The sequence below is a fragment of the Agelaius phoeniceus genome, chromosome 7 (genome assembly GCF_051311805.1).
Source record: "Agelaius phoeniceus isolate bAgePho1 chromosome 7, bAgePho1.hap1, whole genome shotgun sequence".
NCBI lineage: Eukaryota > Metazoa > Chordata > Aves > Passeriformes > Icteridae > Agelaius > Agelaius phoeniceus.
Genome location: NC_135271.1, coordinates 31,403,251 through 31,425,705, shown reverse-complemented (window position 1 = coordinate 31,425,705; position 22,455 = coordinate 31,403,251). Strand labels below are relative to the sequence as shown.

Below are 22,455 nucleotides of genomic sequence, written 5' to 3'. Positions count from 1 at the left end.
CAGAGCATGGGCCAAAAGCATGCACTAGTTTTCCTGAAGGAGAAGTAAAAGAGCATTTCTCTTTGCCAGTCTCACACTCTCTTCAACACTGCCAATGAGAAATGAAAAAAGCCTCTGCAAGGCTTTGCAATGGGATCTTTGGCTGATGCACAGGTATTTGTAGTCTGGGTGTTTTTTGGGGGGAGGGCTGTTCAGAGAAAAGCCTTAATGTGTTAACTCTTTTTTTATATCAATTCAAGATGTGTGCCTGTGTGGAATGGAAGGAGGAAATGAGAGAGACTGGAAAATTAACATCCACCTGAGATTCAAACTTCTCTATTTTGTATAATGCCATTTGATCTTTTCTAAACTGTGACTTGAACAAAGGTAACAACTAAAGAAACTTGTCAAAGTATGTTATGCATGAAGAAAAAACATGATATATAGGATCGATTTATTTATTATTTCTCTCAAAGCTTAATATGGGATCTTCAAATTCTGTGTAGAAAGTAGATTTTTGTAAAGTGATTTACTGACAAACAGATCACACTCTGTGGCCTGACAGTGGTGATCCAAATGAAGAAATGCTTTGGGGAACAGAGAAGGCTCTTGTAGCACTGATCCCCCAGTCCAGTTTATAAAATGACTGCAGAAAGAGCTGTTAGAGATTGGTGTGAGAGGCAGGGACAACACAGGGCTGCTGTAGGGTGTGGTGGGAACTTCCCACACCAGCACTGCTATCTAAAAAGAAATGTAGGTTTTATTGGATTTCTCATATACAAATAAAGGGCTTTTCCAAGCAGTAAGCTCTGAGTTTATAATATTTCTTTGCGTGATCGTAAGCATTTTCAGCTTTTTTAAATTCTTTTGCATTTTTATGCTATTTCTGACTTGCATTTGACTGCTGGTAGCAGGTGGCACTCATCTCTGGCTTTGATGTGAAGTTCTGTGGTGTATATGTACAGTTATTTTTTTGATATTTTCATATGTTGCCTCACTATGTCATAAGGTTGTGTGTGTTCAGTGTTTTGCTGTTACCCATCTCACTGAGATCTATTTAGGGATCCCATGTTTAAAGACTCTAAAGAGGGGTAGAGAATTGAACTCCGAGGCTGTTTGAAATGCGTGGGCCAAGCAGGTGAGCAAGAGATAAATTGAGTTTGTTTCTCCTGGAAATCTCCACAGTTGACAATTGCTCAAGGGCAGGTGGGGATTGAAAGGACAACATCACAAGAATATGAAAGTGATCTTTGTATTGAATGAAACCACACTGAACTCAATGTGTTTATGTAATTTTTCAGTGCAGATTATGAACCCATGAGGCTTCATGTTTGTTGAAAAATACAAGCATAGAAGAGCTGCTTGTGGCCTTGAGGTTCATTCTGGTCTGTATCTTGTCACCAACAGTCGTGAGTCAGTGAAAGCATCTAAGAACAAAGTGAGGACTAACAAAACCAAACCCCTCAGCATCCACTTGCCAACTGCTTGCAAACCAGGTGCGTGATGTTAGTGAAAGACAGTGCTGGGGATTCCAGGGCTGGGGCACCGGCACAGGAAGCTGGACTCTGCCTTGTGCCCCTGGACAACCTGCAGGCAAGCAAATGCTGCTTTTTGGCCTGTGTGTTAAGTGCAAATTGGAGAAAAAGACTTTAGTTCTCCGCTGTCAGGAAAGGTTTTGTTGGTCTGGCATAAATAAAAGTCAAAGAAATTACTGCTTGGTACTTCAGTTGAATCCTAATTTCTTAGAGATTTTCAATGCATTAGAATAAATGGAGAGAAGGGTAAGTTCAGACTAATGGTTAAATTTCAACTGGTGCTATTTTTCACAATAACCTACAATGCCCTTTTAAGTTAACTCATGTAGCACATCCCAAGAAGATGTGTTTCAATCAGGTCTCGGGCACAGGCAGGAACATGAACTCAGCAGGAGGAATAGGATTCTGACCCCTGGTCAGCAGCCTACGAGGAATCTCTTGGCCATCTGTGTAGTATGTTTTTAGAAACAGTTGAATGTAAACACTGAATTATTGTGCTATTGGACCTGTACTGTGGTAGACACTGTTTTACTGTTTCACGTCTAAACTAGAAAATTAAGTAATATGGAAGTCAAATCAATTGTAAAGTCAATACTATTGCTGAAAATTTTCAGTTCTGCGATTCCCGTTTGTATCATTATAGATACCCACAGTACATCTGTAGTGTTTAAGTGAATGTTTGCAATACTTATTAAATGTGAATATACCAGTACTGTACAAATTCAAGTTGTCAGTTTTTGTTCCCAGCGCGCAGGAGCGGTGACAGAAGGGCTGACCGGGCGAGCACAATCCCCGCTCGCCCGGCCCTCACGAACGCGCGCGCTCCCGGCGCGGGGCGGGGCCGCGCTGTGGCCCCTCCCCCTCCCCGCCCCGGAAGTGGCGCGCTCGAGGGGCGGGCGGGTCGCGGGGGCTGCTGGGCTGCGCGGCGCCGACTCGCGGTTTCTGGAACGGCGGAGCGGGGCCCGAGCGCGCAGGTTCGTGTGGGGCCGCTCCCGGCGGCGCCGCTGCTCGGCCGTGCCCTGCCGGGCCCGGTGCTGGTCCTGCCGAGGAGCTGGCCCGCTGGCGGCGGGGCGCGGCGGCCGGGCCGGGAGGGAGGGAGGCAAGGAGGGTTCCAGGAGCAGGGGAGCACGTGCCGTCTCGGCCCGGCCGTGCCGCCGCCGCCACCGCGGTCGCTTCCCGCCAGCAGCGCTTCCCGCGGCGCTCGGTGCGCGCTGCGGGGCCCGGGCTCTGCCGGGGAAGCGGAGCCGGGGGCAGCGTTCCCGCTGCGGGGAGCCGGGCCCGGCCTGAGGGCAGCGCTCCCGCTCCTGCCGGGCAGAAGTGTCCGCTGGGCGGGAGGCTGGGCCACGGCGCCCCAGGCTGTCCGGCTGTGTGTTGCCGCTGCAGGCATGTACAAGCGTCAACAGCAAACTGATGCTCTCCTGGCACAGTTCAGGGAACGACATTTCATTTGCTTAAAGAATTCTAAGAATTTTTTTCTTACATTGCACTGATTCTACTAAAAAAAAAATCTGTTAAAGTGACCATCTGTGAAAATGTGTGGCTGTAATTAATCCTTACCCTTAAATAAAAACCACGCTCAGACCTCTTATGCAGGGATTCCTGAAGGAGGCACAATATGAGTACAGATCCATGTTATCGTAACGGGAAAGCTTTCTTTTTAAAACAAAGCCTTTCACTCTATTACAGTAACAGCAGAATAATCAGCCTGCAACTAAACTTTGTCTTGAGCTAGAAACTAAATGTCTGGTAAGAGGAAAATCTACTTGGGAGTTCTTGTGGCATGATCTAGCTAATACAGTGTGGGATCTAATTCGGGGGTTGACTGTAATTGTTTATCATTTAAACCTAATGACTACTTGCTTTATTTTAACCTGGTTTTTTAATGTTTCATGTGGTATTGATACAGACTTTTGGCATATGGAAGGAACACGTCAGTATAGTTTATTAAGAAAGCCCTTAAAATGTTTTGTAGGATTTTGCATGCAGTTCAGACTGTGATTGCTGTTCATTGGAGCTTTTTATCAGTCATCACTGCTGCACAGCAACTGAAAACTATTGATCTGGAAGTTGTTCTTGTGCCAAATGACTGAGCTAGAGAGTCTGAAGTGAGCATGTGCATGTGCAAAGGCTAGAATTTCCCTTAAATTAGAAGTCTGCTTCTGCTTTTGTTCTAAATAGGTTAGAGCTCAATCACTGAACTGAATTCCATGCATGGCAAGTTTGAGTCTTTCTTAGTCTTCCTTACTAACACTAAGTTTGTTACTTGCAGCTGAAAGGATGCTTTTTAAAAAAAACTTTTCCATGTGTAAGACTTATTTTAAAGGACTTGTCCTAAGTCTTGTGTTCGATCATGCTTTTTGGTATTAACCTTGAAAACACTCTAAGGAAGTAGACTTGGTTTCTTTCTCTTCTTGACAGTGAAGCTGAGCCTTATGTGGAAATTGAGTTTTTGGTTTTGAGTGTTTTGGTACCTGGGCTGAGGCAGACTGGGACAGCAGGCAGAGACTGCTCTGTAGGTTGCCATTAAATTAGATCAAATTTGGTGTAATGTAAAATAGAACACTGATTTCTCTCACAAGGAGGGTGCTAAGGCAGTACCAGCACCTGAATGGTGGTGAAGCATTTGTCCCCTCTAGTCAGGGTGGCTCATGTGGGACATCTCTGAAATAACTGCAACGCTCAGCTTGGGTGCTCTGGCCTGGGTTTTGTAAAGTGCTTTTTTAATGGATCACACTCAGCATAGCTGGCAACTACCACTTGCTGAAATCATGCTTTAAAGAGTGTTACAGTGTTAGGTACAGGTGAAAGCACAGCACCTTTCAAGGCTGTAAGTGCTGAAGAATTACAATTAAGTTCCAAGGCTTGAATGTGGCTTTGAGATGAGGAAGAGGAGGAAATGGCAATACTGCAGACTGCAGTAAGCTGAACAGTTACTGGGGAATTAAACTACTAAAATAAGAAGATGAGGCTGCTAACGGGGCATTCTGCTAAAGAACATAATTTCCTGTAACAAGGGCACCTCAGGGGAGTTTTCCCTGCTTCTGTGTTGCCAGTCATTTAGATGCTCTGAAAGATGTTACTGCCCTGCAAATAGCAGAAGAGCAGAGGGTGTATGGTCAAATCTCCCCATAAACCGTGCAAGACATGAGTGCAAAACCATCTTTGCCAGCAGCCTTTGTGATCACAGATCTATGAACTGGGGTAATACAACCAGGAAACCTCTTTAACTTTGCCAGCTGGATTTAAAAAGTGTGGTAGTGCTCAAAGGGAGAAAGAAGAAATCTCTGCTTCATAGTTCAAAACTGAATTCAATCTAATTTCTGACAGCTTCATAAAGCTACATTTTTTCTCAAGATTTTTTCTCAAGATTAATCTTCACACTCTATCCTTATCTTAAAAGCAACTGGAGAGAAAATGTTTGATCCCAGTTAATTTTCTGGCCAGTAGCTGCTTTTGTAGTGACTGCATCTGATGTACTGGGATTATACACTTGCTGCCAGTTAAGTAAAGTTACTTCCAAGTTAAAATGTCTTATGTTACAATGATACTTGATTCACTATTGAAGCAGAACCGCAGTGAAGACACATTTGTAAGGGAGAGAAGGAGACATCTTTAGGATGTGTCAGTAAATGCAGATATTTTCATTCCATCCTCCAGTAAGTTCTGTGAACTTTCCAAAGATTAATCACGAGGCAGAAACTTCAGAAACGCTTTCTCATTATACATGTGTAGGAATTGAACATTTTTGTTATTGATTATTTTGCCTAGTGATGAGAGGTTGGATTTGACTTAAAAAACAAATGTTGTTAGCTCTCAGTTTTGTTGTTGTTCTAAACTGAGGATCTGTGCCTAGAAAAAGGTATATAACAAATAAGGCTGAGAAGTGCCAGCATTTCCTAAATTTTATCTTGACTGCTGAATGCCAAATGCTGCCCTAACAACCAAAGTGAGGGGATTTTTTTTCCCCAGTTGTTTCATAGTTTCCTCTTGGACTTCTGCAGTCATGTTAGTAGTTGCTTCACAGACATAAATGTATGGCTAATGAACTTGGTTGTTACCTTATTTAGATGAGGCTGCAGTGAAATGCAATGCTACATGAATGTAAGTCTGTAGAAAATACTATTCAAAACTTAGTGCTTTTGCTCTGTATTCTCTTCAAAACAGCTGGTGAAAATGGCTGAAAATGGAAATGGTGAAAACATGTCTATCTTGGAAAGCAAAATCTGTCAGCAAATTGAGGTGAGTTCAGTTTATAGTTTGGGATCTGGACTGAGGTGTTTTGGGGGCGTTCATTGGCAGGGACTTGGCTAACTGGAAGCTAACTTTCTTGGGAGTTAGGCTCAAGTCTTCAGCTCTTTAAAAATGTCAGAAGTCTGTAATAGGTATTTAATACTTTAGGATAGTCATAATTGTAATTTAAGTTGGAAGCTATGCTTCTCTAGAGTTGCTTGTAAGAACACCATTTCAAAACAGAAAAGGTTTAATTTGCTAGCATTTTAGGTGCTATAGCAAGTGAATCATTGAACAATTTATTACCATGTTTGCTGGGGTTATTCTACATGTGCAAATAGGAGAAGAGTGAATTTTAATTCTGTGTGCCTCAATTTTTGTGGGAAAAAAATCCTCCTCCTTGGGAATCTCTGCTGGTCAAAATAGTAGCACATTGCATAACTTGCTATTATGATTTACTTCTTTGTAATTTATTGCTACAAATTACAACTAAACTTATATGCCTACTTTGGATTAACTCTTTTTTTCTTAAGAGGCTTGCAGGGTTACCCTACAACAAAAAACCTGAGCCCATTGCTTTAAATGGCATGTAGAACAAAACCACTTTCCTGAAGGACAAAAACGTAGCTGCATGCCCATTACCATGTGGAGCCATTATTCATATATAACAAACAAACAAAATGTGGAGATTCCTCAGCCTCTACATTTTGTTGGTTTGTTATATATAAATAGTTGACAAAACTAGACTTTTGGTAATGTGAGTTTGAGATGTACTAGAGGAAGAGGTAGTGTTGTAAAACTTGCAGTGACTTTTCCAAGCACCACGATGTTGGTGAAAATATTCCAGCTTACCTTATGGTTTCAAGTATTTGACCTTTGCTAGATGACTGCAGGGAAAGAATCTGATTGACTTGTCTGTCTTGAAGTGAATTGTCTTCCCATGCCGGACAAGATCGAAATAAGAACATAATAACTAAAATTAAAAATTAAATAATGATTTCTTTATCTTAGAGTGTCTTCTCGAATGAGACCTAGAAATTCCAGTCTGTGTGTATGATTTTTCAGTGTGCATATACCATATTCTTGCATACATACTCCTTAAATAAGGAGTACAACCTGGATCTGCTGATGACACATTTGACTTTTGACTCTGCTAAGCTTGATCTCTTGGTAGAGAGGGTGATAAATGCTTATGATGTTAACAGAAAAAGCTTTGCTCCTTTCCTAAACAAAATTGCAATCTATTTTTGCCTCATTAATGCCATTGGATGAAGAACTGTTTTGGTGTGGGGTTGGTTTCTGGTGATTTTGTTTTTACAGCTTACACATTGCAGCTAACTTTTTACAAAGTATCACATTAGAGCAGGAAGTAATAATTTCAGAATTCTCAATTGTTCAGATTAATTAATTAGTTTTCGTATGTCTTAATCTACTGCAATAAGCTGTTAGATGAAAATGAGATTTTAAGACTGAAAATTTAAAGACACATCTCTCTTTCCTCCCCTTCCCCCTTCCTTTTTGCAGTACTATTTTGGCAATCACAATCTACCAAGAGACAAGTTTCTAAAGGAACAGATCAAACTAGATGATGGCTGGGTACCTTTAGAAGTAATGATCAAATTCAACAGGTAAAGCAAAGTACAACTAATGTGGATAAAAGATTAACTTTCAGCTACCTATCTCTATTGGGGGCCAAGTGTTCCTGATGTGCATTTAATTTTCCCATCTCTTTTTTAACATCTGGCTTCAGTTTTGCCTGTGTATTTGTAATAACCTCTGTCTGCTTACTCAATAGGTTAAGTCGCCTTTCAAAAGATTTTGGTGTTATTGTAGAAGCACTTAGAAAATCCAAAACTGGTTTAATGGAAATAAATGAAGACAAAACTAAAATCAGAAGATCTCCAAATAAACCCCTTCCTGAATTAAATGACCAGTATAAGGCTGCAATTAAAAACAGATCTGTATACGTTGTAAGTAAATTTTTCTTTACTTTGTGCTGTCCTGCATGACTTTAATTAACACGTACTATAGAAGTTATAATTTTTAAGAGTCACTTTGTGGCATATAATTGAAGCTCATTGCTATCTTGCAGAAAGGCTTTCCACTAGATGCTACTCTTGATGATATCAAAGAATGGCTTGAGGATAAAGGTCCAGTTGAAAATATTCAAATGAGGAGAACATTGCAGAGAACGTTTAAGGTAATGATGGAGATTTAGCCCTGGGGCAGGGATCCCTCCTGGACAGCATTCTGTTCAGTTACTCTAACAGTATCTCTTATCACTTAACAGGGCTCAATATTTGCAGTTTTTGATAGTGTTGAATCTGCTAAGAAGTTCACAGAGATACCAAATCAAAAGTATAAAGACACAGAGCTGATAGTACTTTTCAAGTAAGTCCACTTAACTGGTACATGAACTAACAGTGGTCAGGGGTGGATTTAACAAGAACCAGGCTTGGCCTGAGAAGTGAGTTTTTCATGGCTTTTGGAGACTGAGACTTAGCATCTCAGCTTGGAAAAATAATTTCATCTGTTTCACATCTATTATAACAGAATATTTTAAATTAACCTATATTCTGTTGAAGGGAGGAGTACTGTACAAAGAAGAATGAAGAAAGGAAACAAAACAAAGTAGAAGCGAAAGCAAGAGCTAAACAGTGAGTCACTGCCAATCAAAGTGTGTGTCTTGCTTGCCTGACCATGCTTGAGCTGACTCATAACTAATTTAACTTTTTTGCAGGGAAAAAGAAGAAAAGCAGAAACAAGCAGCAGATGCTGAAATGGTATGGGTTTCTTAAATCACCTACATTTTATAAAGCTGACATGGAATATTCTGTTTGAAATATTGTAATACAGAACACTTTCTAGAAAGTCACTTCAGCTTTTCCAACTAACTTACAGTAAGAGTGTTTTGTCATGGTGTTTTAATATTATTTTCAATAGGCTAATTTTGTTTAAAGGCTCATGTTCTGAATTTACATTATTAGACATGTTTGTCTGTTCAGAGTGTTCCTGAATGCACTACTGTGAGATGATGGTTGTTCTATGGTATTTAAAGGATCCATTAAGGATTTCACCAGTATTATATAAATTTTTAACCTATCAGCCTTCAGAAAGCTGTTTTGTAGAATTGAAAGAGTGTAATTAATATGGGAAAAGAGTCCTAAGTTCCATATAAGTGCATCACAGTAAGCAAAGAAAAAGGAGGGGACACAGACTGTACAAGACCTGGACATCAGCAGGACTAGGTTATGTAGGAAAAATGCTTGAATTACTGTAACTTCAACTGCTTGTTTACCACTAGTATGTTTAACAGGGTTGAGGGGGAATATGAATATTCAAACTTGACTCTTCAATGATAATGTGGGGGTTTTTAATTGAATTTAGAAGTCTCTGGAAGAAAAGACAGGATGTCTTTTGAAGTTTTCTGGTGATCTAGATGACCAAACGTGCAGAGAAGACCTCCATGAAGTATTTTCTGGTCACGGAGAAATCAAGTGGATACACTTTGTCAGAGGTGCAAAGGAGGTCAGTAATCTTAAACAAGGACTTAAGATTTCAGTATTGAAGTTTGAAAATGGATGATTAAAAGTTTGTTGTTTTATGTTATCGAGTAAGTTATTGTCTTGTGAAATTGCAGAATATTTAGAGAATTAATTTTTTCCCTTCTTTCAGAAGAACAGATAAAGGTTCCAGCCTTGTTAGTTGAGAAGGTCAAAACTAAGAATGTTCATTAGCACAGTCTGAGGGCTTTGCTTCAGTCTAGTCATGTTATACAATCATACAAAAGTAATGAATTTGCTGAGGCACTCAACAGGATATATTGTTCGTCATTCTAGCTGAATGTTTTTGCAGTAAGATTAAAATGAAAATACCACTCTTCTTTTAAAGGGAATTATCCTATTTAAGGATATTGCCAAAGAAGCTCTGGAAAAAGCCAAAGCAGCACATAATGGAAACTTGCAGCTCCGGAACAAGGATGTTTCATGGGAAATACTAGAAGGAGATGCAGAGAAAGAAGCTCTGAAAAAAATCCTGGAAGATCAGCAGGAATTGCTGAAACAGAAAACAAAAGGTTCTCCCTCCACTTATTAATTTAAGCCTTTATAATGTCCTAGAATTGGTGGATGAAATTCACTATTAAGTAGTCGATATATACTACAGACTGACCTTAACTGTAAAGCAGCCTCTGCAGCTGGCCAGTTAAGAGACAAATGATACAAAGTTCCCGATCTTATGTCTCCACAGGACGCAAAATTAAAGGAAAAGGAAGAGGAGGAAAGATACCTCAGGGTGCACAAAAAGGAAAAATACAGTTTCAGGGCAAGAAAATCAAGTTTGAGAATGATGAAGAAGATGGTGAAAATGATACTAAAACAGGTATGTCATTCTGTGCACTTGATGCAGCTTATTCAATACTTTTACAGAAAGTAGCTCCATGTACTTGTGTTTCACATTTGGTTCTGCTTTGTGTCATTTCTGCCCTCCTTACAGTATCTGCCTTAAGAGTCTTATGCTTGATTCCTTCCACAACTGTCCAAAAAGCATATTAAGATAATTACAATATAGATATTAATTATCTATATAGTAGTATTATATTGCATGGTTGTGTAAAACAACCATGCATTGAAACATGGTGATTGTCAGCAGCATTACACAACTGGACAGACTCAGTCTCTTGAGTGGTGCTTTTTTTTTTTTTCCCTTTAAGGATATGAGAAGATTTAATAGCTCAGCCTGTCAGTATTTAGCTGGGAGTAGAGGAAGAGCTGGGTTTTAGTTAAGCAGGTGCTATATGCTCCTATTTATTCCATATAGCACCTGCTTAACTGAAACCTAGTGACCCCTACTCCTGGTAGATTCTATTCCTTCATTTTCTTACCTGCCCTCCTGCTGTGGAGTTAAGACAGGGGTGAAGCTCTTCAAATGGGGCATTCTAGAACATCTGAAAACTTTAGTGACAGTAATAAGCAAACCCTCTAGTGTAGCTGTGGCTGTAGATAACTGGGACTCAAACTTACATGGTGGGAAGAGTTTGGGTGTTTTCAGATTTCAGGCAAAGCTTTCCTTTACTCTAAATGACTACAAATTCAATCTTGCAGAACCAGCAAGTCCCAAGAAGAGACCACTAGAGGAAACAGAAAAGGAAGAACCTGCACCAAAACAACTGAAAACAGAAAATGGAGATGGCAATCAGTAATAGTCAAATAAAAGAATTTAAAAAAATAGTGGTTTTATTGTTCCATTTTCAATAGATTTTAAATACATGCCTCAGTTCAGGACTTTTTGGCAGAAAATCTAATGAAATCCACTTCAATGTCAACCTACAATTAGAGAAAAGTTTCATTTTATTGGATTACAGCTTTTTTGTTTTGTTTAAGAAGCATGCTTACTGCTGACATAAAACCCTGGACAACTTTTCTATTTATAGTTTTGTTTATACTGTCACATCTTCTCAATTTTTCTGGCATCTTATTCAAATGTAAAAGGTTTTGGACTTTGTAATCTTGTGGTTATGTTTAATAGCAGCTGGCAATAAATTCAGAACTTAAAACTGCTTTCTACTGAAGCCTGGTTAATATAGTATAATGTTTCAACTGTGAAGTAGCAAAGATAAGGACAGACTTAAATAATTTTAAGTTCAAGTCACCAAGAGCATAGTCAGCAGCTGATTAAAGCTTCTGTTTGCTGCTCAACTTACTAAACAGTGTTCCAACTATTGCTTACTCTCCTCTCTACTTTCCTCATGCTAAGGGATGGGGATACATGGCTTCCAGGCCAGCATTCAGTAGCAAGGAACTTGCTGTGGGCTTTGGACTGCCATACTGTGGGCCTGGACTGTATCTTTTACCAGTGAGCACCAGTTCCTCCTGCTGCCCCCAGGCTGGCTCTGAGATAATGCTACTGCTATAACATCCTTGTTACTGTGGCCTTCAACACTGCATCCACTCTGGTCTGAGCTGCAGAGACGACTGAGCTAAGAGTTATTAGTTGAGTCAAGGAGGCTGCCCTTAGCTTTATCACATCTAATTGCAGTGCTGCTTTAATCTTTGTGTAGAGCTTTGGCATTATCATGATGCTTTTCCCTGTTCAGCTACAAAATGGAGTAACAGCAAGGATGTCACTGAATGCTGTGACCATTCTTCATCCAGTACATATGGCCCTAAAACTTAAATTTCATTAAGGAGAATTTATTTATCTCAGCATTTTCTCAGTTATGTTAGGTTTTATACTTACTGATTTCTTCTTATGGAACTTGTATGATGCTGGTAAGTCAAACCTAAGTTCTGTGAACAGTATAAAGAATACATGTTAGACTAGGATGATAGTCAGTCACTTAAGCGCTACAGCCATGTGCTTCTGTTTCTAATGTCTGCATCTGCTGTGGCCTATCATACCTGTTTTATGTCTGCACTACATCAGGACTAAACACTGAAGCAGTCCATATCAGATATTTAAGTGGATGGCAGTTGTGTTTCAAGCACTTGTGCAACTTCACATCTCAAGTTCTATGACTGTAAAAAGCATCTGGTTAGCAGAAGATGGGAAGATACTTAACTGGCAAAAATATTCAGGTGGCTAAGGACAGGATGCTTTTTTTGTGTGTGAGAACTGACCTGTGTTTCACTTGTCTTTTTCAGCAACATGCACTTTGAAGCAGGAAGAGGTAATTTCTGTTTGAAAACAAAATCTAGTCCAGGAACAAACCTAATTCTGCACAGAATAAGTATTTCTCAGAGCTTTATTAAGTGCCTGCTTGTATTCTTGCCAGGTAGCAAAAAATTTAAAAAAACATTTTAAAAGTCTGCTAAAAAGAGAAAGACCCGTGTCATTTCTGTGTTAAATCACACCTAAATTTATCTTGGGCTGTTATGACTGGCTGATAGTGTTAGAGATAATGTATAAAACCAAAAGATATTGGGTTTTTTTCCTGTTAAATAAATATTACCTGCTAAGACTTCCATCTTCACTTCCCATTCTGCTGCTTTCTTTTGAATGTGCTACAAGTAAAAATGAGCTTTTAAAATTATCTGTTTTATAAGCATCTACACCTCTGTACTTAATAAGTCTCCTGTGCTTTTGATTTTCATGCCAAAGCGTTACATCACATAATTACCTTGATATATGTGAGATTGCAGTTATTTGATGTAATTAGTATTTATCCCAAACATACCCCACAAAGCAGTTGACAAATCAGTGAAGCTATAGACATCTATATAGCCAAATATTTTGTTGTCTGGTTAGTTCCTGCCCTACTAAAATGAAGAACTTACCTGTCGTGTTGAAGTTTTGTGAAGGGAATATACAGCTGTTTTTGCCATTTGTAGAGCAGTTTTCAGAAAAATCATATCAATTCCTAAAACAATAATGAAATTATTAGAATTGTTAAATGGAAGTGCAAAGATCTGCTTAATTTTTTCTGGAATAATAGCTACTTGAGAAACAGCACTGAATACATTAAGGTACAGAAAGTATTTCTAAAACATACTCAATTGCTTTTAATAAAATAAAGATGATAGGGATAGGAAATATCTAGTATTGTTTATTTCAAACCCTAGTGACTTAGTTACAATGCTGAAGTTGCTAATCTTAGGAAGCTGATTCCAGATAAACAAAACATTAAGAAATTAGAATATAAACAATATAAACTATTTAATAAACAAGGGAGTTGTTTCATTGAAAGCATTTCTCTTGCTGTTTCATTTGTGATAATTTCTAACTGAGCTTCACAATTACCAACCTTTGTTATGCTTGGTACCAAATGGAGGGTTCATAATAACTGTGTCAAATGTATCTGACATGCTGTCAGATAAAGAACAGATGTCACACTGAACCATGTTGACATTCGTGAGCTCAAAGTCTTCAATATTGCTATTAAATATTTCCAGTGCATCTGCATCTATGTCAAGGCCCACACAGAATCTATTAAGAGAAGTGGCACATATTAGTCTACAAACTAAAATGGTGTTTAAATTCTACAGTAAGGGATCTGTGTACACAACTTGTTTTCTCTAGGAAATGTAACGAGCATACATAATACATTCAGTGCTGATAAAAATGCAAGCACTTCTCTTGCCCCTTCTCAGGTATAAATCTAAATTTTGTTAAGGGAGTTTCATATGTTCATTTAATGCTTCTGGGGAAAGCAGATGATTTCCAAATTAATGACAGCTGTCCATCACTTTCACAGTATGAATGGCTATTGATAGTCAAAACTTGGTAAATATTAGCCTGATTATGCACCATATTATAAACCTGAAATGTTTTAGTTCAGCAGTGCTATATTTTAATCTTACTTTCTACTTTTCTATGCCAGAAAGAAATATAACCAGAAATATTAAATACTTACCCTGCTCCTAACATTGCACTTCCAATGCTGAGCATGCCACAACCACATCCTAAATCTGCAATTGTTTTGTTTTCAATATCATCAAAAGTATTGTGAATTGTATAAAGCATACATGCTGGGGAAAAGAAAACCCAAACAAAACAGGTCAATGATACCAAATATGTATGTGATTAATCAAGAAAAGCTGTTTCTGCCTTCAGGAAACTCTTAATTTTGCATTAGAAAACCCCTTTAGTTAAACTGATGTTCTCACTGCCTGTAAGTCTCTTTTTCATTTATATGTGAAGAGTCAAAAACATTTTGACAAGTCACAAACCGTGGATTTTGGGTGGAGAGATAGAGCTCTGAGTATTGCTTGTAGAAAAAGTATGCCTCTAAACTTTTTTTGGGGAAAAACAATAGAAGGATATAAAATATGGAAAAGAGCATAATTAAGGGTATAGATGAGCATCTGTATATATACTTTTGCTGGTTTTGTGGGTCATGACATAGCTCCATTTCAGCTTCTACAGTTACAGATTAAGATTGCCTCTATCACAACATTACCTATTAGATTAATTAATTTGATTTTTGGATTGGACATTGTCTTAGATTGCATTTTTCAAACGAAGACAGACATTACCAGAGTACTACTATACACATTCCTGCTGGATATACTTTCTTAACTACTTTCAGCGTAAAGCCTTCAGACAATGCAGTAGAAAAAACTTTTTGAATTAAAAGTGTTGATGAAATAGTAAAAGAGGAAACAGTGGTGTGGGTCACCTCTACCTGCAATATGAGGTCTTGTTGGATACTGTTCAAGGAGTAGTTTTGGATTTTCAAAAGTATCAACTTGTTGAAGACAGCTTTCCAGTTCTTTAAGCTTTAATTTCTTCATGTTTATGGTTTTACTAAAGAAAATAATGTGTAATCAGTTACAACAATATAAATAAACCACGTATGATCTTAAATTATTTCATACTTAAAAGCCCCTGGTACTCTTCAGCATCTCCTGGGTGTTTTCCATCTCCTGCCGTTTCCCGGGACGCAGCTGGTGGCGCACCGATGATGGGGAATACCCGGGCGGCTGCAGCCCCGCTCCTCACTGGCTCCCGGAGTTCAGGCACCGGGCTCCGCTTCTACAGCCCGGGCCCGCCCGCCGCCCGGCCCTAAGCGGGGCAGGAGCTGAGCCCCAGCGACCGCCACCACCTGCACCGTCCGCTCGGCCCCAGCGCCGTCCCCGCTCGGTACCGCGCCCGCTCACCGCAGCTCGGCCGGGCCGCTCCGAGCGCCACCGCGCACTTCCGTCTTCCGGCGCGCCGTCCCGCCCCTTCCCGGGCAGACGGGCACCTGCGGGAATGAAACGGCAGGGAGCTTCCCCGTCTGGCGTTAACAAGTGCGAGCTTTGGTCTCGTTTATTATAAACACGAGACATTTTATTGCAGCCTTACGTGTCACCGCTGAGCGGTGCCTGTGAAAGCGCCAGGGACACACCTGGCAGAGCGGGCTTTCTCGGTGGTCCCGCTCCTGAGTGCCCTTAGGGACAGAGCAAGGAACTGGAATTTTGCCGGCGCGCTGGGAAAAGCGGTCGTGGAGAGGAGTAACATTCACCTGGAACCGCAGCGCGACACAAGCCGCCAGCAGACCGGCAGCCGTAGGAAACGCAGGCAAAGCCAGAAGTGAGGCAGCTGCCTTGAGGCCCGTAGCTGTAGGGTAGAAGGTTACTCTCATTTAGGAATAGATTTTTTCGTATAAGGCTTTCCATTACACAGTTGAAAATCTATTTATCAAGGTTTAAAGCCGCCGATCGGTGTGCGAAACACGATAACTCGCATCCACATGGGTTCTCTCCTGGTCGCAGGGCGCAGGCAGCCGCACGCTGGTACCTCGGGGCGCGGCTCTACGGCCACCCTGGGGTGCAGTGCTGCCGCCGGAGCCCGGCGCTGCTCTGCTCCCACAGCGGGGCCGCTTGATGCAGCGAGGGTAGAACCGCCGGCCCGAAGCCTCAGAGGTGCCTCCCACATTCCCCGCAGTTGCTCCTGCCCTCAAAGCCGCCACCACCTGAGCCTGGCGGGACCCCTGTGGCCAGGATACACGGGCGGCAGCGGAGTGTCTCACGGCAGCCGCTTCGCTGCATACACGGCTCGGTAACAAACGAGCTCCGCTGCCGTCGGGGCCGCCGGCCGGCCCAGGTGTACCCTCCACGCTCCTCGCGGCTGCCGGGACCCCGGGAACGTGAAGTTTCGGGCCGGCGGGCGGCGACATTTCGTGCGGCGGCGGCGCGGGGCGCGCACCTGCGCGCTGGGAGGGCGGCGGGAGGGCAGGGGCGGAGGAAGAGGAGGGTGGTGTCAGGGGAGGGGAGAGGCGGTGTCGGGAGGGGGGCGCGGGCGGCGGGCAGGGCGCCGGTGCCGCGGCTATCGCGAGAGGGCGGCGCCGCGGGGCGGGGAGCGAGGGCGGCGGAGGGATCGCGGACCCGGAGCCCGGCGCGGCCGTAACGGCCCCTCGGTGTCCCGTCATGGCGGGGGCCGGCGCCAGCAGCAGGGACAAGCGGGAGACGGCGGCGCGGCTGAAGGCGGCGCTGGGTGGCGAGAGCGGCGCGGCGGCGGCGGCGGAGCTGCGGACGCTGCTGGAGCTGGTGCTGGCCCCGGCGGCGGGCCCTGGCGGTGGCGAGGCGGCCGGCGAGGCGCTGGAGTGGTGCCGCTGCCTGCTGTCGGGAGGGGAGCCTTGGGACAGCTTCGTGCAAGCCGTGCGGGCCTACGACCCCGCCACGCTATGCGGCCTGGTTTGGACCGCCAACTTCGTGGCCTACCGGTGCCGGACGTGCGGGATCTCGCCTTGCATGAGCCTGTGCGCCGAGTGCTTCCACCAGGGCGAGCACGCCGGGCACGACTACAACATGTTCCGGAGCCAGGCGGGGGGCGCCTGCGACTGCGGCGACAGCAACGTCATGCGGGAGGCCGGGTGAGCGCGGGGCGGCCGCGGCGGGGCGGGCGGGCACCTGCCGGCGGGGGCGGCCCCGCGGGCGGCCGAACCGTGCCCGGGCCGGGCCGGGAGCGCGGCCCCGGCCCGCAGCCGCCCTGAGGAAGGGCAAGAGGTGAGGCCCCTGCCGCCTCCCGGGCCGCCTGCCTCCATCCCTGGCTGCGGCTCGGACCGCGGGCTGAGCGAGGAGTCCGCCGGGGTTCGGCAAGGTGGCTTTGTTGATGTGGGCGTGCCTTTTTTTTAGGACGCTCGTGCGAACCTTGTTGCCCTTGCACCGAGTGCCAGCCTTCAGGGAAGTTGATAAGGCAGAGTGCATGGGAGGCAGTACCTGTCAGCTTCCAGCTAGCAGCCTTGGCCTAACACAGCTAGCCGAGAAGTCAAAAGACTTTGGGACAGCATGTGAGCAGATAAGCCAAAGTGAACAGATTGAGTAAGAGGGACGCATTTTTGTGTGATTTCCCAGTCTGCAATTCATTTTACCACCTTAGCTTTAAATCAAGGAATGTGGTAGCCCTTGGATGAATACAACAGGGCAGGTTTTTGTGGAAGTCAAAGGTCTTTTGTATTCTGACCTACTGGAGGCAAGACTGAAGTGCCTGGTCAGAAGAAGAGGAATCGGGTACCTCGTTAAACCCTCCTTTGTTCTCATATGTACTCGATGGTGAAAGGAAAGATCAGTCAACCAGTTACTGGATGAAGGTGATACCTAGCCAGTCAACTTCAAATTTTACAACTGAGTGTCTTCTGGAGCTCCCTGTGTTCCTGTTGATTCACCAGCTAGGTAAAGGCTTCACTAGATGACAGTTTGCAGGGCTTGAATGAGGATTCTCTTCTGACAAACCTTCTGGAATAGTCTGTCTTGATATCTTAGCCTGGATGACATGGTATGCTGTTGAATTCAAATTGTGGCATACCTAGCAGAAAACACGAGTAACATAGAGAAGTTTTAAAACATTTTCCTTGGTTATTTTCTTGGTTTTGCAGCTTTACAGGCTATAACTCTGTATCATTCACTCAGCATATTAAGATTCCTTCTCTTTTTGCATTCCTACTTAGAGATTTAATGACTTCTTCTTTTTCTGTTTCTTGAATGTTGCTGCCTTGACTCCAGTTCTTTGTGTCTGTATAATCACTGTTCTCCTGCTGCAGACCTTGAAGTGGCTTCAGTTTTTGTTTCTTATGCTTTTCTCATCTTTTCTTTCTCTTGCAATCTGCCTTCATCATTTATTCATTCTTTTTTGGTGGACTCTTTTCTTATTGATAGATTTACTCCAATGTCAGAATTTTTTTCCTCCTTTTGTTTTCAGTAATCTTAAGTAGTTTCAAGTTGCTACTGCTGAAGTGATTCTTTCTTTATCGGTTCTTCTTCAACTTGTGATGATTCTGCTTTCCTCAGCATCACTGAAGTAAGAGTTTCCATTGATCTTGAGAAACAGGAAAAAAATTAATACTTCTTCCACTGTTCATTGTGGAATAGACTTAGGGCTCCTCTTAGTGGCAGGATTTTAACAGAGCACACACAAATTGAGCTACTTTGGATGAATACTAAAATGACTTGTGATGCTGTGCTCATCCCAGACTGTATAGCTTTCACAGTTGTCTTTTCTTATTTTGAACAGTTTTCTTCTTGAGGAAATCTGGTTTAATAAAGAAGAAATAAAAAATGCTCTTAAATTTGCAATGTAAGCACATGCAAACCCCGAGGGAGTAACAATCTCATTTTTGTGTGCCCTACTTAGTACTTTTAATGGTAGAATTTGAGAGTAAATTTTCTTGTTTGTGAGGTAGGTCCCTTCAGGAGTTTTGGTCACTAAAGCTAAAGAATTGCTGAACAAATGAATAATATTTGTTCAGAAACAGCACTTGGCATTGTGCAGTAGATTTTCCAGTCCTCTTGGACATATAAGGAGGGCAATACATGGCAGCATATGGGGTGCCTGCATTTAACATAAGGTCACTTCTACTTGTGTAGACAAGAACTGATGTTAAGCCATTGCAATTAGTGAACTAGAAATTTGTTTGCTGTGCAAGACAAAGTAAAATAAGCTTTCACCAATGTGAAAACCATTATTGTGTGCAAACACACAGAGTTTTACCTATTGACTTGAATTGCTACAATGCAGCGTGTTTAGATAGTGTTTTAACTTTGTGTATACAAATCAACTGCACAATTACAAAGGTAATGCTTTGCATGTCAAAGTTAGGAGGCCTTCATGGTGGACTTAGGAAACTGGAGTGTGTCTAGCCTGATATAACCTTGGCCACCACAGCCTAGGCTTCTATTAATAGCAAGGGAATCAAATGTGGAGCCTACTTACAAACTTTATCTACCATCTGTCTGCTCAGACACATTTTGTGTAGATGCTGTATATCAATATTATAGTAGCATTCTTTTGTTTCTGTTCTTGTTATCTGGTCTTCATATTCATATTATTTATTTGATGCAGCTCAAAAATACTGTTCATGAAGTCTTAGTTAACTGATCTGCTATAAAGGAAATCTCTCCAGTTTAGAATCTGGAATATCTTCTCATTGCCTTTAAGATGGCTAATGTAAATCTAGAAATGGTTTATCCTAGAGTATGAGTGTGTGTTAATCTTTTAGTGCTCATTAAATATAGAATTTGCTTTATAGAGATACCTCAGTGATAGTTTTTTTTTATTTCTGATGCCTTTATAAATAGAAGCTGGACTATAGCGTAATAGATGGATACTGATTTGCCTTAGGTACCTAGGTTTGCTTTAGGTAACTTGTGTAATTCTCATTTGTTTTAGAAAAATCAGATTGTCACATTTTTGAAGCTTTTGATTTCCATGCAGATTTCAGTGGTTTTGTTGGTCAAGTTAATTGCAGTTGGTCTGATCTACTAGAATGTAATGTAGACTTTAGAAAATATTCAAGTTTGTAAATGTAGCTGCTTGTGAAAGCATTAAAAATTCTACCTGCGGCAAGGTTGAATAGATTTTAAAATCCATTGATATGTAAGGAGGCAGAAATAGTTTGTAGTTGTCTCCCATATGGTATCTAGCTATTTGCAAATGAAATCTAGCAAGGCCTTCAGAGGTAATTAATAATGTTCCGAAGAAGCAAAAATCTTCGGTTCTAAAGCATTTTGAGTAGACATATGCTCATAGTTCAAATGAGTTCATCTGTTGGATTAAAAAATCCCATGCAGTTGGGCAGGGGAAAATTCAGACTTGAGTATTTTTTGGTTGGTAGATGGTCTTGTATTATAATGAAAGTGATAGTTTATGAAATGAGCTTGAAGAAAGCAGTATGCCATATGGTTATTATAAGAGTATAACTAGTCAATAATCTGTTACTGCTGAGTACCATCTTGTTTCTATGGCTGTCTTGTTCTAAATCCCCTCTAAGTTTGTAGACAATAACCTGACAAACTAGAGAGCCTCAACACTTTGGCTATTGCCTACTGCCGTGTCCTGTTTCAGAGTCTGTCAGTTTGTTGACTTATTTGTTAAATTAATCATGTGGAAAGCAGATGTTTTAGTACTGCATTACAGTACAACACAAATAATACCTCCATCAAGGGTTGCATATCCTGAAAGGTGAAAAGCCAGGTTAAGAATTTTGGTTAATAGGCTTTTGCAGTGATGTTTTTTATTTATTTCTTGGTAGTTATGGCAGCTAATGGTTCCATTGACATAGTGTTGTCTTCTCTTATCTTTCATTAAAGGGATTAAGGTGTTACCCATTTCCATTTGCAACAGTGGGCTGTTTCTTTATCGAGTAACAAGTCCTATAGTTGTAAGAAAGGTAACTCTCAGAGATTGGTGGTATATGCTGTGTGTTCAAAAGCACCTTCAGGTTCCTAGCTCTAAACTTCCTGCAGTTATATCTTTACTGATCCCTGCTTATCTTTCCACAATAGATCAGACTTCTCTCTGTTTTCTTTTTTGTCATCATGATGTCTCTCTTGGAGACAAACATATCTGTTGGCTCTACTGTGATCCCCTTGTGAAAAGGCCAGACAATTCTCTTTGCCTCCTTTTGCTGGCAAGTATGAGAAGTATATTCTGTTTCTAAATAGCTTGGTTTTTTCTGCTTTAATTTATTTAGAAAAGGCTCTGATTTTTTCAGTGTTTTAAAATGTTTGCACCCAGCAAGGATTATTGAATGTTTTTGTTAAATTTTGGATACTTAATAGATAGATACCTAATTTTGATGACCTTTGCTATTCTGTCCCCATAAAATTCTATCCTTCCTTTTATTCCTTTTCAGAGATTGGGAGCTATGGAAGATTATATTCTATTTCTTTTACCTTCTCTAGCTAAGTAAGAGTAAAGGAGCTTTTTCATATTCTAGACTTGTAGAGAATGAAAATCTTAGTAAGTGAAAATTTTAACAGCGTGACTATAAAAAAGGAAGCTTGTTCTTGAGAGAGCTATTATTGCTAGCTGTCTTTGGATGCATTCTGTGCATGTTTATCATGAATGGTCCCTTTTACCATCTTGGGTTGTGGAACTGGGATCCCCTTAAGATGAGAAAAGTCAGATCTGCTTGTGGCTGTGTTTTGGGACATACAGGCAATTATTGTTTTACTGGCACAAAGTGGATTACTTGGCTATTTTATGGAGTGTCTTGCAACAGCAAATCACCTGCTTAGCATATATATAACATCCTGCTGCTTCAAGGTCATCCCTTCCTGTGTGACGCTATCAATTGTCGTGTTTAACAATTACCAAGAAGTTTTCGGTTCTCCAGGACCTAGGCTAGGTTTGGTAATGCAGCCTCAAAGAGATAAGGGTGCTCTTTTGGAACTTTCTTCAAGAAGTTGGTGAAACAGATGCTTTATCAACAGGCTGAGAGCCTACAAGTAGCCAACTTTAGCTTGGTCTCTGAGTTTTATGAAACCATGTTAAAATACGTGTGTGTTCAGGATTGTTGAGCTGGTACAAATGGTGTTTTGTAGGGTCTCTGTCAACTCCATGCAGCTTTTCTGTGACTGAAGTCCTTTGGGCTACCAAGGAGGGACTGGAGAGAAGTCTGAGCTGTAGTGGCTGTTAGCTTAGTGTGAGAGTTTGGATAAATCCATAGTCATGTATGATGGATGTGACTCTTCAGAACAAAACCTCCACCATGTTCATCCACATACAAAGTACAGGAATTCATACTGGGATTCACAAGGACCACAGAATTTGAAGTTACCATACATTTATAATATCTGATTTCCTCTATTCTCCTTCATGCTTCCCCCAGACATAAAGCTCAAGATAATGTCTTGCTTCTTAGGATTCCAAAGTAACACTGAGTATTTTACATAGAGCTTCATGTTAGGCCTTATCCTTGGAAAGCAAAAGACATTGCAGTTAAGTCTATCATGTCATACAGTCAACTCTCAAACCTGCCTGACTTGATTTCTTTTAAGAATGTCTCTAATTA

General features: G+C 41.6%; 3 protein-coding genes across 9 annotated transcripts in view; 2 read left to right on the top strand and 1 right to left on the bottom strand.

The window, feature by feature from the left end:
* The first annotated feature begins 2,430 nt into the window (after positions 1 to 2,430).
* Positions 2,431 to 11,302, top strand: SSB (small RNA binding exonuclease protection factor La). The gene is made up of 12 exons (XM_054636263.2): positions 2,431 to 2,488; positions 5,679 to 5,753; positions 7,269 to 7,372; positions 7,540 to 7,714; positions 7,837 to 7,944; positions 8,035 to 8,135; positions 8,330 to 8,401; positions 8,485 to 8,527; positions 9,132 to 9,272; positions 9,636 to 9,819; positions 9,993 to 10,124; positions 10,847 to 11,302. The coding sequence occupies exons 2-12, from the start codon at positions 5,688 to 5,690 to the stop codon at positions 10,942 to 10,944; spliced, it is 1,224 nt and encodes a 407-aa protein (XP_054492238.1). The 5' UTR covers positions 2,431 to 2,488; positions 5,679 to 5,687; the 3' UTR covers positions 10,945 to 11,302.
* On the bottom strand, positions 10,961 to 15,849 carry METTL5 (methyltransferase 5, N6-adenosine). 4 transcript variants are annotated; one of them, XM_054636271.2, is made up of 8 exons: positions 15,688 to 15,849; positions 14,866 to 14,987; positions 14,095 to 14,209; positions 13,486 to 13,667; positions 13,019 to 13,101; positions 12,694 to 12,745; positions 11,982 to 12,031; positions 10,961 to 11,068 (listed from the first exon to the last, which is right to left on the bottom strand). In XM_054636271.2, exons 2-8 carry the CDS (start codon positions 14,972 to 14,974, stop codon positions 11,021 to 11,023), a joined length of 639 nt encoding a protein of 212 aa, XP_054492246.1. In that variant the 5' UTR covers positions 14,975 to 14,987; positions 15,688 to 15,849; the 3' UTR covers positions 10,961 to 11,020. The 4 variants fall into 4 exon arrangements, with proteins under 4 accessions (XP_054492246.1, XP_054492244.1, XP_054492248.1 ...); XM_054636269.2 differs by lacking the exon at positions 15,688 to 15,849 and adding an exon at positions 15,341 to 15,681; XM_054636273.2 differs by lacking the exons at positions 14,866 to 14,987; positions 15,688 to 15,849 and adding an exon at positions 15,059 to 15,681.
* Positions 15,850 to 16,477: 628 nt separating this feature from the next.
* The window catches only part of UBR3 (ubiquitin protein ligase E3 component n-recognin 3), a 97,319-nt gene continuing 91,341 nt past the window's right edge, over positions 16,478 to 22,455 (top strand). For 2 of the 4 annotated variants that reach the window (XM_077181426.1, XM_077181425.1), the window contains exon 1: positions 16,479 to 17,037. In XM_077181426.1, the coding sequence (XP_077037541.1) occupies positions 16,592 to 17,037 (446 nt within the window). In that variant the 5' untranslated portion in view covers positions 16,479 to 16,591. Of the gene's footprint in view, positions 17,038 to 22,455 lie in introns of all 4 variants that reach the window. The other 2 variants (XM_077181424.1, XM_077181427.1) reach the window with 2 other exon arrangements.